Source organism: Tamandua tetradactyla, chromosome 3, assembly GCF_023851605.1.
Source record: "Tamandua tetradactyla isolate mTamTet1 chromosome 3, mTamTet1.pri, whole genome shotgun sequence".
Classification (NCBI taxonomy): domain Eukaryota; kingdom Metazoa; phylum Chordata; class Mammalia; order Pilosa; family Myrmecophagidae; genus Tamandua; species Tamandua tetradactyla.
The window spans coordinates 198,210,823-198,226,747 of record NC_135329.1 but is presented as its reverse complement, the minus strand read 5'-3'; the positions used below and the strand labels follow the sequence as shown (position 1 = coordinate 198,226,747).

The window sequence follows — 15,925 nt, the reverse complement described above, 5'->3', positions numbered from 1 at the left end:
CAGCCAGTGACCCTTGGAGATGAAGAAGGAAAACGCCTCCCGGGGAGCTTCATGAAACAGGAAGCCAAGAGAAGAAGCTAGCAGATGATGCTGTGTTCACCATGTGCCCTTCCAGATGAGAGAGGAACCCTGACCGTGTTCTCCATGTGCCTTTCCAGATGAGAGGGAAACTGTGACTGTGTTTGCCATGTGCCTTCTCACTCGAGAGAAACCCTGAACTTCATCAGCCTTCTTGAACCAAGGTATCTTTCCCTGGATGCCTTAGATTGGACATTTCTACAGACTTGTTGTAATTCGGACATTTTCTTGGCCTTAGAACCGTAAACTAGCAACTTATTAAATCCCCCTCTTTAAAAGCCATTCAGTTTCTGGTACATTGCATTCCGGCAGGTAGCAAACTAGAACAAATGTTAAAAGAAACAAATAGGAAATCTGCATTCTTACCTTTTCTGTTGGTAAAATGTGCAACTCATTCTCCTTAGGAAGCTCACTTCTAGGAAATTATCCTACACAGTTTCCCAAAATCTGCTTTGAAGAAACTAGATGACAACAGAAGAGGTGCCCCAGAGAGCGATGGCTATGGTTGATGGGCAGTCCGTATCCACTCCTACATCCAGCTGAATTGTAGATGCTGGAAAGACACGTGCTCCTTTGACTCCCTTGAAAAGTAGGTTCCACCTGTTAGATACACTCTTGCAGAACTGGGAAGAGGGAAAGGAGGTAGAAGCCATCTTCCTCCTGCAGTCTCTGTGATTGGGCAAAATCACAGAAACGTGGGCAGCAGTGGCAGGACTCAGCATTCTGGTCTCAGGTCATCAGCTCCCAAGTTTCTAGAGGCAACTGAGGCAGGTAGAGTGGCTGAAATCAGTCCTGTGACCAAAGTTACCAGCTTGCAATGCTGAGGGAAGAGACCCTGGGAGTGGCAGCTGCAGATCTACATAGCTCTAGACGTGGGGTCCATGGCTTCTCCCCACTCTTGCTCATGCAGCCCTTTCAACATTTTGTGAACATCAAATTCCCAGTATTAAATTTCATTTTTGCTTAAAATACCTTGAGCAGATTTTGTTTTTCTGCCCTAATATGCAGCTTTGCTGAACAACGTTAAACAGGGTTTCTTTAATTTCAGAATGTTTGTAAAACTTCACCTACTATTGTCTATTGGGTTGGGGGGTGACGGGTGGCTGAGAGGACAGAAGACTTGTTGAAAATGTAATTGCCTAAGGAATCCTCTTCTTTCTCGTCAGGGATCCTCACCAGACTACTGTTTTATGGAACACGCTTTATAAAATGTGATGGCGAAGAACATTCTGCTTTTTTTTTCACTTTTTTGTAACAGATTTCTACATCACAAAAATGTTGGGAAACTCTTTAGCCTTAGTTCCCCTTTAAGTCATCACTCACTCTCTCTTGGTCTTTCTGTGTGTCTCCCTTTCTCTTATTTAGACATATACTTTAATTTACTAGACAGGAAAATTCATTTTTTGTTTACAGGTGAGTTTTGACAAATGTATAGTGTCAGGTAACAATCACAGCAGCAAGGATAGAGAACACTTCCACATTCCCAGGAAGCTCTTCCATGCCATCCTTTTCACAGACAGCCCCTATCTCAGCCCTCAATTCCTAGCCATCGCTCAGTTTTCTCCATTACTACACAGTAATTTTGCCTTTTCCAGAATGTCGTGCAAATGAAATCAGACAATATGCATATGCCTTTTGGGGTTGGCTTCTTTCACAAAGCACATGGGATCCACTCCAGGTGTTGCGAGTATCAGAGGGAGGTTCCTTCCTGATTATTGCCAAATAGTATTCCATTGTACAGATGCACAAGGCTTTTTAAAAATCCGTTTGCAAGTTACTTCCAGTTTTTAGAAATTTTGAATAAAGTGGCTGTATCATTTACTCATATAATATTAAAGAGCTGAATCATGTTCCACATGTAGACATTCCAATAATTCAGATGGACAATGTCTCCTTCATGCACATTAGCCTGTTTCTTATGTGGCACTACTATAAACAGCACCACTGCACATCTTTATTCAAATATCTGCATGTACTTCCTCAATTATTTTTTTAGGACAAGTTCTTAGAAAAAAATACCTAAGTCAAACATATGCATCATATATTTTACTGCTTTGATGTATATTATATAAAATATTCTGTATGAGAATATTCTTTTACTCAGCCTCTTACCAACAGTGATTATCTTTTTTTACTAATCTCACAGGCCCCCCCCCCCCAAAAAAATCCTGCTTCACATTTTTTTGTATTTCTTTTATTACATTCCTATAACTACATATGAACTTTTTTGTTATATTTACTGGACATTTGTATTTCTTCTCTGGGGAATTGCCTGTTCTTGTCTACTAGTATACTGGTCTTCTGCTTATTGATTCCTATGTACTCTGTATATTAATCCTTTGTCTATCACCTATCAGATTTATGATGCACATTATGATCAACTAGTACATTTTGGCATGTTAGTACTAGTAGTACATTTAATGATGACTTTCAGTTTCTTTTGATACGCCGGTTTTAAAAAATATCTGTGGTCATTTCTTCCAATCTTTTATTTTGCAGATATTGCATTTAATGTCATGCCTAGAAAGATCTCTTCCATTTTAAATTTATATAAATATTCACTTATGTTTTCTAATTTTGCTAAATGGTTTCTGCAGCATTATGAAAAGTGCAGCCAGCTTCCTGACTGGGGTGGAATTGTCTTGTTCTGGCACAATCTACTTGCTTCTCTGTTTGTGCTTTGAACCACTTACATTAAATATTAAAAAAAAATTTTTTTCCAAGAAATACATCTGCCTTCTGAGGAAGGTGAATGGCTATACTTATTAAAACAGATTTATTTTTTTTATCTCTATGACTGGACTTAGTTTGGAACTAAGGTTTTATTCTTGGTTTTCAGTGGTTAGTCAGTGGGGGGGAGGGGGTGGTCACAGAAAATCATGCCATGCCTCTCTGCTTTTCTTCCACTACTGGCACAAACTAACAATAACTTACAGGGTTGCATGAAAATGAAGTGTGAGGACATGCCAACATTTTCCTGGATGTTCTAGCAATTGAGAGCATTATGGTACGAATTTGTGCATATATTTTCCCAAGGGGCCAAAGAAGTGACTCTTTTTCAAAAATAAAGATATAAATAAATGGGAAGGTCTGATTCATTTTACAAAAGATGACTTCATGAGAGGTGCCACGATGGCAGCTTAGCGAGGTGTGGGATTTAGTTTGTTCTCCAGAGCAGCTAGTAAATATTCAGGAACAGCACAGAACAGCTCCTGGGGCCACGTCACTGACCGGACACACAGCGTACCCCAGTCTGGGCCAGCTGGACCGGCTGCGAGCTCCCCCCAGAACTGTGAGTCCCCCAAGCCGTGGTGGCTGGCACCTCTCTCCCACAGGCTGCTTCCCAGAGGGGAAAGGAAAGGGACTTTACCAGCAGCAGGGGCTGAGCACAACCAAATGCCATTTGTGGAATTAATTAACAAATTCTGACTAATAAAAATAGGCCCCCAGCTCAGCTGAACCTCAAGTAAAAGCGGAGGTTGCTGGTTTTTGCCCCAGTACAGAGGGGCAGGGCTGATGGAAAAAGAAAAAGAAAAGAGTTTTGGGGGGACCTGAAAAGGTATAGACCCTGAAGGAAAAGAGGGGGCACAAGGACCTGGAGATGCACAGAACAATGTACCAACTTAAGCTCTTGATTGGCAAACCCAACAAATGGGGTCCTGCTCTGAAAAGGATTTTTCTCTTTCATTTTGGTAGCTGTATTTCTATGGCTTGACTGCTCTTTGGATGCAGCTGCAAGGCTTCTCAGGCTCCACTGCCTCAGGCATAGGCAGAATTAAGCTTCTTTGAGTGTTTGTCTGGAGTCTGTGCCTTCCCCAGGGAGGGGTGGGGCCCAACTCAGGTGGAATTCCTCCCTCAGGGAGTTGAAACCCCACTGTCTGGAAAAGTGGAGCAACTAAAACCAGACTACAACCTCTCCTCTGTCTTCATCATGCCCTCAGCAGGGAGAGTCAGCTGAAGTTAAAGGTACCACATCAACTTATGCTGGTAAGACCTGCAGGGAGACAAGTGCCACATACCAGGCAGGACAGGAAAAACAGAGCTCAGAGACTTCATAGGAGTGCCTTTCAAACGGCTGGGTCTCACCCTCAGGGAATATTGACAAAGGTGACTCTTTCCATCCTGAAAGGAGACCAGTTTGGTCTGGAAAATCTGACTGGGGTCTATAGTACCTAAGTAGACTTTCATAAGGGGGAAAAAAGGCACCATACAAGGCAGGTCAAGAAACAAGGAAACAAGAACTGAAAATTTCTAATCTGTTGAACAAAACCTAAGCTAGAGGTCCAGAATAAGCTGAACTGAATGTCAAAGAACAAACAGATAACAAAGTCATCCAGCAAGAAAATTCTAGGTAAAAAAATGTGAAAACAATCTCCAGAACAAACTAATTAAGGTAATTAAATACCTAGACACCAGCAAAAAATAACAAGTCATACTAGGAAAACTGAAGCTATGGCCTAGTCAAAGGAACAAACCAACAATTCAAATGAGTTACAGGGTTGAAACAATTAATTCAGAATGTTCACACAGACACGGAAAACCTCATCAAAATCAAATTAGTTTTGAACAGTGAATAAAAAAGTATTTGCAAAGTCCCCTTCAGGGAATAGTGAGAAAGGGGGGAAATTCAATCTCCTCAAGTTGAATTCTTGATGTTCTCACAAGTAGTGTGGACAACCAAAACTACAGACTGAGTCCCCAGTCTTGGGATTTGTTCATATGAAACTCAACCCCACAAGGGTAGGTCAAGCCTACTTAAAATTAGGCCTAAGAGTCACCCCCAAGAGAACCTCTTTTGTTGCTCAGATGTGGCCTACCTCTCCAGCCAACACAACAAGCAAACTCACCACCCTCCCCGTCTACATGGGACATGACTCCCAGGGGTGTGGACCTTCCTGGCAACGTGGGACAGAAATCCCAGAATGAGCTGAGACTCAGCATCAAGGGATTGAGAAAACCTTCTCCACCAAAAGGGGGAAGAGTGAATGAGACAAAGTATCAATGGCTGAGAGATTCCAAACAGAGTTGAGAGGTTATCCTGGAGGTTATTCTAATGCATTAAGTAGATATCACCTTGTTATTCAAGATGTAATGGAGAGGCTGGAGGGAACTGCCTGAAAATGTAGAGCTGTGTTCCAGTAGCCATGTTTCTTGAGGATGATTGAATAATGATACAGCTGTCACAATGTGACTGTGTGATTGTGAAAACCTTGTGTCTGATGCTCCTTTTATCTACCTTGTCAACAACGGAGTAGAACATATGGAATAAAAATAAATAATAGGAGGAACAAATGTTAAAATAAACTTAGACTGAAATGCTAGTGATCAATGAAAGGGTGGGGTAAGGGGTATGGTATGTATGAATTTTTTTCTGTTGTCTTTTTATTTCTTTTTCTGAATTGATGCGAATGTTCTAAGAAATGATCATTATGATGAATATGCAACTATGTGGTGATATTGTGAATTACTGATTATATGTAGAACGGAATGAGCATATGTTAATAATGTTTGTGTTTCTTTCTTGTTTTTTAAAAAAATTTAAAAATTAATTTAAAAAATAAAAAAAATCAAATCAGTGAATTGAGGGAGGATATAAAGAAGGCGAAGGATGAACAAAAAAAGAAATTGAAAGTCTAAAAAAACAAATCACAGAAATTATGGAAATGAAAGGCACAGCAAAAAAGATGAAAAAAACAATGGAAACCTACAATGTCAGATTTCAAGAGGCAAAAGATAGGATTACTGAACTGGAGGGTGGTACATCTGAAATCCGACAAGCAAATGAAAATATAGGGAAAAGAATAGAAAAATGTGAGCAGGGACTCAGGGAATTGAATGACAATATGAAGCGCACAAATATACATGTTGTGGGTGTCCCAGAAGGAGAAGAGAAGGGAAAAGGAGGTGAAAAACTAATGGAAGAAATTATCACTGAAAATTTCCCAACTCTTATGAAAGACTTAAAATTACAGATCCAAGAAGTGAAGCATACCCCAAACAGAATAGATCCAAATAGACGTACTCCAAGACACTTACTAATCAGAATGTCAGAGGTCAAAGAGAAAGAAAGAATCTTGAAAGCAACAAGAGAAAAGCAATCCATCACATACAAGGGAAGCTCAATAAGACTATATGTAGATTTCTCAGCAGAAACTATGCGGGCGAGAAGACAGTGGGATGACATATTTAAATTACTAAAAGAGAAAAACTGCCAACCAAGAATTCTATATCCAGTAAAATTGTCCTTCAAAAATGAGGGAGAAATTAAAACATTTTCGAACAAAAAAATCACTGAGAGAATGTGTGACCAAGAGACTGGCTCTGCAAGAAATACTAACGGGAGCACTAGAGGCAGATACAAAAAGACAGGAGAGAGAAATGTCAAGAAGAGTGTAGAAATGAAGACTATCAGTAAAGGTAAAAAGAAGAAAAATTAGATATGACATATAAAATCCAAAAGGCAAAATGGTAGAAGAAAGTACTACCCATACAGTAATAACACTAATCGTTAATAGATTAAACTCCCCAATCAAAAGACACAGATTGGCAGAATGGATTAAAAAACAGGACCTATCTATATGCTGTGTACAGGAAACACATCTTAGAACCAAGGATAAACATAGGTTGAAAGTGAAAAGTTGAGAAAAGATAACCCATGCAAATAACTATCAGAAAAGAGCAGGAGTAGCTATACTAACATCCAACAAATTAGACTTCAAATGTAAAACAGTTAAAAGAGACAAAGAAGGACACTATGTATTAACAAAAGGAACAGTTCAACAAGAAGACATGACAATCATAAATATTTATGCACCATGCCAGAATGCTCCTAAACACATGAGGCAAACACTGAAAAGAGAAATAGACACATCTACCATAATAGTTGGAGACTTCAATTCCCCACTCTCATCAATGGACAGAACATCTAGACAAAGGATCAATAAAGAAACAGAGAATTTGAATAATACAATAAATGAGCTAGACTTAACAGACATTTATAGAACATTACACTCCATGACAGCAGGATACACCTTTTTGTCAAGTGCTCATGGATCATTCTCAAGGATAGCCCATATGCTAGGTCACAAAGCAAGTCTCAGTAAATTAAAAAAAGACTGAAATCATACAAAGCACTTTCTCAGATCATAAAGGAATGAAGTTGGAAATCAATTCATTTGATTTCCAGAAAATTCACAAATACATGGAAGCTCAACAACACACTCTTAAACAACCAGTGGGTCAAGGAAGAAATTACAAGAGAAATCAGTAAATATTTTGAGACAAATGAAAATGAAAACACAACATATCAGAATTTATGGGATGCAGCAAAGGCAGTGCTAAGAGGGAAATTTATTGCCCTAAATGCCTCTATCAAAAAAGAAAGAGCAAAAATCAAGGACTTAACTGTCTACTTGGAAGAACTAGAGAAAGAACAGCAAACTAACCCCAAAGTAAGCAAAAGGAAAGAAATAATGAAGATTAGAGCAGAAAAAAATGAAATTGAGAATATGAAAACAGTCGAGAAAATCAGCAAAACCAGAAGTTGGTTCTATGAGAAAATCAATAAGATTGATGGGCCCTTAGTGAGGTTGACAAAAAGAAGAGAGGATGCAAATAAAAGATGACTTCACAAGCAAATTTTGAAGACAGTACTTTTTCTCTTAAGGAATGCACATAATTATAAGCTTACAGAAAAACTTCCTCCTCCAGTAAACTGTAAAACATTATACAATCCAACAAACAAGTGCCTGAGAAGAGAAAGAACTGTAAGGAGGCTGGCTCCTAGTGGAGGTGCTTTGGTATCCTACCTGCTAAAACAGATTCCAAATGATGAGTTGGCCTATCAGGAATTAATTGGCTCACAGTTTTAGGGGCTAGAAGGCTAGAAGGCTTCCTTAGTGTTACTGTTACATGGTGGCATCTCCTCCTTTCTCCCCTTCAAGGTTTTGTTGATTCCTAGCTACTCACTTTCCTGTGGATTCTCTTTCTGTCTGACTTTTTACTATGCTTATAAAGGGCTGCAGGAATCCTGATTCAGTTAAGCCACACCTGAAATGACTAACAACTTGAGATGTTATTTACCATGGGTTCACACCCATCAGAAACTGGACAAGCCCAACACGTTGTCCAAACGGGGGTACACAATTTTATCTACCAAAAAGGTTTAATCAATCCTTTATTCTTAATCATCTAACAGATGTGTCATCTCAGATTTTATTGGTACCTGGAACTTTCCCAGCATCACAGAGCCAAGACAGAGTAGTGCCAGATCTCAAATCTGTGCTCTGACCCTGTGCCTGTTTGAAGCTATTATGTACCCCAGAAAAGCCATGTCCTTTAATCCTCACTCAATATTGCTGGGTGGGATCTCTTTATTATTGCAATGGAGATGTGACCCACCCAATTGTGGATGGTAACCTCTGTATAGATGGTTTCCATGGAGATGTCTCTCCACCCATTCAAGGTGGGGTTGCTTACTGGAGCCTTTTAAGAGGGAACCATTTTGGAAAAAGCTTTAGAACCACCAGCACATACAGAGCCAAGAGAATGGATGAAGCTCCAGAGAAGCTGCTGAAGAAGCCTAGAGAGAAGCTAGCAGATGACATCATGTGCCTTTCCAGCTGAGAGAGAAACCCTGAACATCACCTGCCTTCTTGAACCAAGGTATCATTCCCTGGATGCCTTAGTTCGGACATTTTGATAGCTTTGCCTTAATCTAAACATTTTCATGGCCTTAGAACTGTAAACTTGCTACTTAATTAATTCCCCTTTTTAAAAGCCATTCCATTTCAGGAATGCAGGATTTTGCATTCCAGCAGCATTTAGGAAACTAAAACAGACCCTGAATCTTGCTTTTTATTTATTTGGGGAAGGTGCATGCATTTTCACATATATGACCCATGCTTCAGCACTTAGCTGAGCTTCCTCTTCAGATCAGCCCTGTACTCTCATCAATTGAAGCAACCCAGATATGAGTAGACCTTCTCGGCCTATCTCACTGAGATGAACTCCCTGCTTCGCAATAACCACCTTGCCTCTGTGTCTCGGCCCTAAGGGACCATGTCTGGTGCTGTGCCCTCTGGCTTGGCTGCTCCAGGGGCTCCTCCAACCCATCTATCCAAACTGAGCAGCCAGTTAATTATGAGGCTCCATCAGCTCTGAGGAGACACTACACTGGATCAGCTTGTTCAAGTTCAAAATAACGGAACCACCATTCACTATTTATTCACATTTCAAAATATTCACCAATCAAACAACAAAAATTTTGTCTAATTTTTCTATTAATTTAGCTGGGACATTGCTTCATAAATCAAAGGATTTAAAATCAGTTTTGTATAAGCCAATTAATTTAGGGCATCATAAATATAGCATAATCAGTTCTTTCCCCACAAACACAAATAAAAGATAATGCCCAGTTTTTGAGCCTTTCGAAGAATGGGAAAAATGCAACAATGTAGAAAAGATGTCCTTGGGGGAGGTGGTGTATGCCTGTCCATATTTCCTTCTTCTTCTGGTGACAGGGTGTACTTTATTTTGGAGACCTGCTCCTCCCACACTCCAATCCTAACCCTCGCTGCCGATCACAGCAGCTGCCCACCCGGGCTGGCTCCCGGCGCACGTGGCCTAGCCTAGCTGCAGTCCTCCATACCCCTTGGCCCGCATTCCTGCAGTGATGACCTCGCTATCCAATGCCGGCCAATTCGAGGTCATTCCTCAAACTCTCCTCCAGGAGGCCCTTTGGAAGTGAAATGCAAAGAATTTCAGCCCAGAGTGCCCTGAAGCCATGGTTGCAAGCTCAGGGAGAAGGGCAGCTGAGAGCATGAATCCACTATTCAGAAAGACACAGAGAAAAGCCTGGGACAGGGCAGTGAGGAGACTTCCAGTATAAGATCTAGACCGTGGTCCCACTCTTCCAATGGACCTGTGCCTCTCCCTTCTAACACTGTGGTTATAAAAGCCAAAGCAATTCCCTTCTAGCATAAAGCTAGTTTGAGTTGGTTTTCTATTATTTGCATTAAAGAGGTTTTGCCTATTACGGGACAACACCCACTTCATGTTTGGGCATACTCAATTGTAATGAAGTAACTGGGCTGTCTTTCCAGTTATTCTTTCTCTGGGTGCTGACTCTGCAGCCTACAGGAGGGGGCTCCCCAGGGTCCCATTTCTGCCTGATGACCCTGCCAAGGCGGCCTGGAAAAGACACACAGCTGGCTCACGGGTAGGGCTGGGTCCAGTTATAGTCTCCCTCCCCAGAGCGGTCAGAAGCTGAGTTAGGCCAACGGTGACACTCTAAGGGGGAGCAGAAGACGGACCCCGTCGCTGCCCTGGTCCTGACCCTTCCTGAGGCCGAGGTGTTCAACCCCATCTTGCACTCTATGAGCGACCCCAATCCTTCCAATATCTTCTCTTTCTTTTTCTACAGCTGAATGCAATTGGTTTATTTTATTCCTAAACCAAGGGAATGAGAAATAGTACACCAAAAAAAATGTTTTAGTAAATCACTGCCTCAGTTAGAATGCTTTTCTTTTTAATTTTTTATTAATTAAAAAAAATTACAAGAAACACAAACATTCCCAACACATACACTCAGCAATTCACAATATCATCACAGTTTCATATTCATCATCATGATCATTTCCCAGAACATTAGCATCAATTCAGAAAAAGAAATAAAAAGACAACAGAAAAATATAACAAACAGAAAAAAAAAATTTTACATGCCATAGCCCTTACTGATCCCTTTCATTGATCACTAGCATTTCAAACTAAATCTATTTTAACATTTGTTCCCCCTATTATTTATTTTTATTCCATATGTTCCTCTCATCTGTTGACAAGGTAGATAAAAGGAGCATCAGACACAAGGTTTTCACAATCACACAGTCACATTGAGTTAGAATGCTTTTAGCTGAAATGAAAGACCTCAATAAAAAATGGCTGGAGCAATGAGGAACTTTATTTTACCTGGAATGGCAAGCCCGGAGGTAGGGTGGCCCCCAGGTGTGGTAGAATCAGCAGCTAAAGGATGTCATCAGGGCCCCAGTGTTTCAGTTTCTATGTTTTGCTATTAATACCGCTGTGTTCTCTCAAGGCCAATTCTCCTGGGTCCCCAAAAGGCTTCCATTCACAACTGGAGCTCTACGTGTTACATTCACATCAGCAGGAGCAAAGTTTTGCATCTGAGCAAAACTTGGGGTTCTGTTAGCAGGAAGGGGGAAACAGGCTATGTAGGCACCCCACTGTGTCCACCACAACCATGAGTGACTCAAATCAAACGCATGGCACATGCATGTGACACTCAGACTTCAAATGCTCTCCGTGCAGGAGGAGGAAGACATATTCATGTAGAGAAATAATTTGCTTATCCTGCAGATTAAGGAATCACTGCTTGTCAGATATGAATGGTTTGCTGTTGACACCACCTGAGCTGTTTTCCTTCTACATCCCTATCAGCCAGGCAGTCACCAAGCTGAATCAATTCTGGCTCTTCTTTTTCAAAACTGGTCTCACACCACTGCCAGGAGATGATGTCCAAATCTGTCCAAGTATTTATCCCCATACTGCTATAGAACAAAGCTCAAATTCCTTAGCCTGGGGTACTAGGCCACTTATAAAACCCCTCTCTGCCTGCTCTTCTGACTGCAACCCCAGGTACGTGCTCTGTGTTTGTCACTCTGACCTGCTTCTTGTTCCTGGAAATTGCCTTGGTCACCTCTGCATATCACATGCGCTGGACCTGGCAATGTGGGATTGAAAAAGACTTCTTAACCAAAAAGTGGAAAAGAAATTAGACAAAAGAAAGTTTCAGGGTCTATGAGATTCCAAATAGAGTCGAGAGGTCCTTATGGAGGTTATTCTTATGTATTACAGAGATATTTCTTTTTAGTTTCTAGTATATTCGAATAGCTAAAAGGAAATACCTCAAACTATTGAATGGCAAGCCAGTAGCCTTGATTCTTGAAGATGACTGTATAATTATAGCTTTTATAGTGTGACCTTGTGATTGTGAAAACCTTGTGACCGCACTCCCTTTACTCAGGGTCTGGGCAGATGACTAAGAAAACAAAGACAAACAAATAAATAAATAATAGGGGCAGATAAGGGGTATGGGGTGTTTTGGGTATTCTTTTTTATTTTTAATATTTTTGGGAGTAGCGAAAATGTCCTAAAATTGACTACCGTGATGAATGCATAACTATATGATGATACTGTGAGCCATCGGCTGTATACATTGGATGATTATATGGTATGTGAATATATCTCAATAAAATTGCATTTAAAAAACAAATTCATATAGATGTAGAAAAGAATCATGAAAGAGATGCAAGGTATTAACAGATTGTTCTAAGCAGGGTAAGATTAAAGGTACTTTATAATTCTGATTTTTTGCTTGTTTGCCTTTCTGATGTATTTTCTTTAAGGACAGGTTTTCCTTAATAAAAAGAAAATTATTTTAAAAATTGACACTAGTAAAAATTGTCTGCTTCACATTTAGTTGCATTTTAGTTAGAAAATAATTTCCTCAATTGGGATCACTTGAATATGCAATGGATATTAAATGATATGATGGGGTTATGTTAATTTCCTTAGGTCTGATACTGGGGCTGTGGTTGTGTAATAATGTTCTTATTCTAAGGAGATGCATGCTACAGTATCAGGGGGTGAAGCGTCAGAATGTCTGAAACTTACTTTTAAATGTCACGTAAAAAACAATCTATAGAGGGGCGGGCCGCGGTGGCTCAGCGGGCAAAGTGCTTGCCTGCTATGCCGGAGGACCTCGGTTCGATTCCCGGCCCCAGCCCATGTAACAAAAAAACGGAAAAACAAAGTACAATAAAACAAGAAAATGTTTAAAGATGTTTCCCTTTCTTCCTTCCTTCCTTCCTTCTCTCTGTCTTTCCTTTAAAAAAAAAAAAAAAAAAAAAAAAACAATCTATAGAAAGAGGTAAAGCAAACACTAAGAACTACTGAATCTATGTAAAGGATATAGTGGTGTTTGTGGAATGACTATTCTTTCAACTCTTCTGAATGTTGGAAAATATTCACAATAAGAAAGTGGGGGAAAAAAAGTTGATTTGAATGTAGAACCTTCCCAGATTAGAAACTTCCTTCTGCTCTCAAAAAACCTTGCATTTAATGCTAATTATAATGCCAACCTTATAAGTAAGCAGCAGTCCAAACAACCATCTCATTCCACAGACCCTGAGGCCCGGAGGGAGGAGAGGGGGAGCTGGGTTCTATTTACCTCCCCATCGCACGGATCTAACTCTAGCACCGCACTGGGCACCCCTGAGGAGCTTATTATGTTGCTGCCAAATAAAGATTTTAGCACTCCATAATTCAGCTCTATCTTACTATTTACACCAGCTGTTTCCTTCTGCTACTAGAAATGAGTCATGATCATACGCTGACCAGCCTGAGTGGGGGGTTTGAGATCTTCATGAAATAAAAATGTGAGTAGAAAAGAAGCCCAGGCTGCAATTGTGCAGTGGGATGGAGGTGGGGAGGGAGAGTTGCTATGGCTCCTTGCTCCAGTTTCTTCCAGGACAGATTCTCCAAAACAGGATGGCAGTACCTTGTGTTCAATGAGAGGCCTAATTTATCTACCCTATAAGAAGGCCTGCCAACCCACATAACCCACTTTAAAAAGAACAGGAAACGATGTAGTGACATCTTTATGGAGGTGATTTTTGTAAACTCCCTATTCATATCTATAGCTCCACATTCTCATGATTACTTTTGGTTTTAAATTTTAACCTGAGTTCCCAAGATCATTTTTTATGAAATCCTATGTAAATTTATAAAGTAGCCCCAGATAAAAGAAATGCCAGAGTACCAAGAAAGTTCCTCCTAGTTCTATATTTAAGTCTATGCACGGACATGGAGGGACCCTCTTCATAATATGAATCAACAGTTTAGGAAATTGAACTTCTCCTTCCCTTCTCCCTTTTCGTCTTAGAAGCCACCAGACTCAGTGTGTGGCAGACAGGGAGAGCAAGGACACACCCTGGCAGGTAAGATAATCAGACTGGCGCCGTGCTCCTTTAGCATTTCCAAGACTAGGGTTCCTCCTTCACTTCAGGTCAGGGCTAGGGGTTAGGGAGCAGCCCGCGAGGAAGGACACAAATGCAGGCTCAGACTCTGTCTTTATTTAAATTTGTGATGTTTTGCTCATCACAAATTTTCTTTTGCATTCCCTTTGATCTTTTGAAATATTGCATTATAATTATCTATCTTGGTTACTGAGTTTTTTGGCACCCCTTAAATTTGGCACCCAACTGCAGCCCTCCCTGCCCTGCCTGACTTTCCTGCACGTGCGCCTCTGCATTCACAAGTGGGAAGCCTGACACTGCGCCCTGATGGAATCTTGTGAAGCCAGTTCTCTGCCTCGGACCATTTTGGCTAATAATTTCCCTAATTCTAGTCACCTCTGCTGCTTCTGCCCTTCCACCTTGCCCATGATAAGCAGCACTGGATACAGGAAGAGAGACAGGAAGGCTAGGGTGGGGCTGGGGGGAGAAGGAAGGGGTCCCTTGGAGATCTTTTGCTAATGTAATTTTTTACTTTCATGGTCTGACATGAACACCATTTGCTTAGCAAGGGCCTATTTCCATCCGTCCGTCTGTCCATCTGTCCGTCCGTCCGTCCATCCATCCATCCATCCATCCATCCATCCATCTATTTATTTTTAACATGGGCAGGCACTGGGAAACGAACCCAGATCTCGGGCATGGCAGGCGAGAACTCTGCCAGTGAGCCACTGTGGCCTGCCCAGGGCCTATTTCTTTTTAAAGAAATCTTGCTTGCAACCAATTACAAGGATAAATTGTGCCCCTGTGGTAAAACCATGGCCAGCCTTCTGCTCTGGAACTTCAAGGCAGCTGGCCAAGGCACCAGGAAATAAAATTCCAGAGTAACTGGAACTGTGCTAACAGTGTAAGCCCTGGAAAAACTTCCTTATATGGAAAAAGGGTGGGCGGACCTTTAAGTGATTGTACCCACCACCGCCGCTGCTCTCGTGGTGGAGAGCCCGACCCTGGACCCTGGGCTCCTCTGTCCTGCACAACCTAGACCCTTCAGGGTGGCCGAGACCCTGAGTTTCCAGCCCCTGTCTCTGAGGCATGAAGTGGACAACGGCTGCCCCATGCACCCTTGGCCTGGGCGAGCTCCCTGCATGGCCTGCTGTGTCATCGGGAAAGTCTCCGTAGCTGTTCTTGCCAATCTCCAAAGCTCTGAGGGGCTATCTCAGCTCAGCTTCATAGTTGTTATCTGAAAGATCCACACTGTTATTACACATGTGCTATAAACTAATGTTACTTAGCTCACTGGCCTGATGAGCAATGTTTACATATTTACGTAGGTAAATAATCTTAGAAATAAGTAGTGTGGGGAACACAGTGACGCGATTACTGTTCAAACCTTCACCCCAAGACCTGAGGACGAAGCCTTACCAGGACCGTGTGCATTCCCGTGTAGAGCCTGCTGAGACACACCAAAGTGGAAAACACCACGGCTACCGCCAGGCCCAAGGCAAAAGGATACTGGAGGGGGACAAGAGAAAACAAGGGATCAGGGGATGCTCAGGCACCGCTTATGTGTCGCACATTAGAAATGGAGTGCATCATCTGGTAACTGCTAGTCCAAAATCTCACACTCCCTGGAGCAGTCATTGGATGTTCTATAGCTGCTTTGAAATGGAGAAACTGAGTAAAGAGAAGGGGGAGATATTCAGAAATACAGTTCTGGGAGGAAGTTTCACAACATATAAACATGCAATAAGGCACAGAAGAACTTGGCTTCAAGACTCCCGAGCTCAACTATTGTGGTGGCAGTTTCAATGGGATGG

General features: G+C 41.4%; 1 protein-coding gene across 2 annotated transcripts in view; it reads right to left on the bottom strand.

Annotated features, from left to right (window-relative positions):
• SGPP2 (sphingosine-1-phosphate phosphatase 2) overlaps positions 1 to 15,925 on the bottom strand; it is a 144,521-nt gene that overhangs the window by 27,296 nt on the left and 101,300 nt on the right. Inside the window, exon 4 of one of the 2 annotated variants that reach the window (XM_077155259.1) lies at positions 15,531 to 15,620. The exons of the other annotated variant lie outside the window; for it this stretch is intronic. Within the exon in view, the coding sequence (XP_077011374.1) occupies positions 15,531 to 15,620 (90 nt within the window). The remainder of the gene's footprint in view (positions 1 to 15,530; positions 15,621 to 15,925) is intronic. 2 annotated transcript variants of the gene reach the window in all.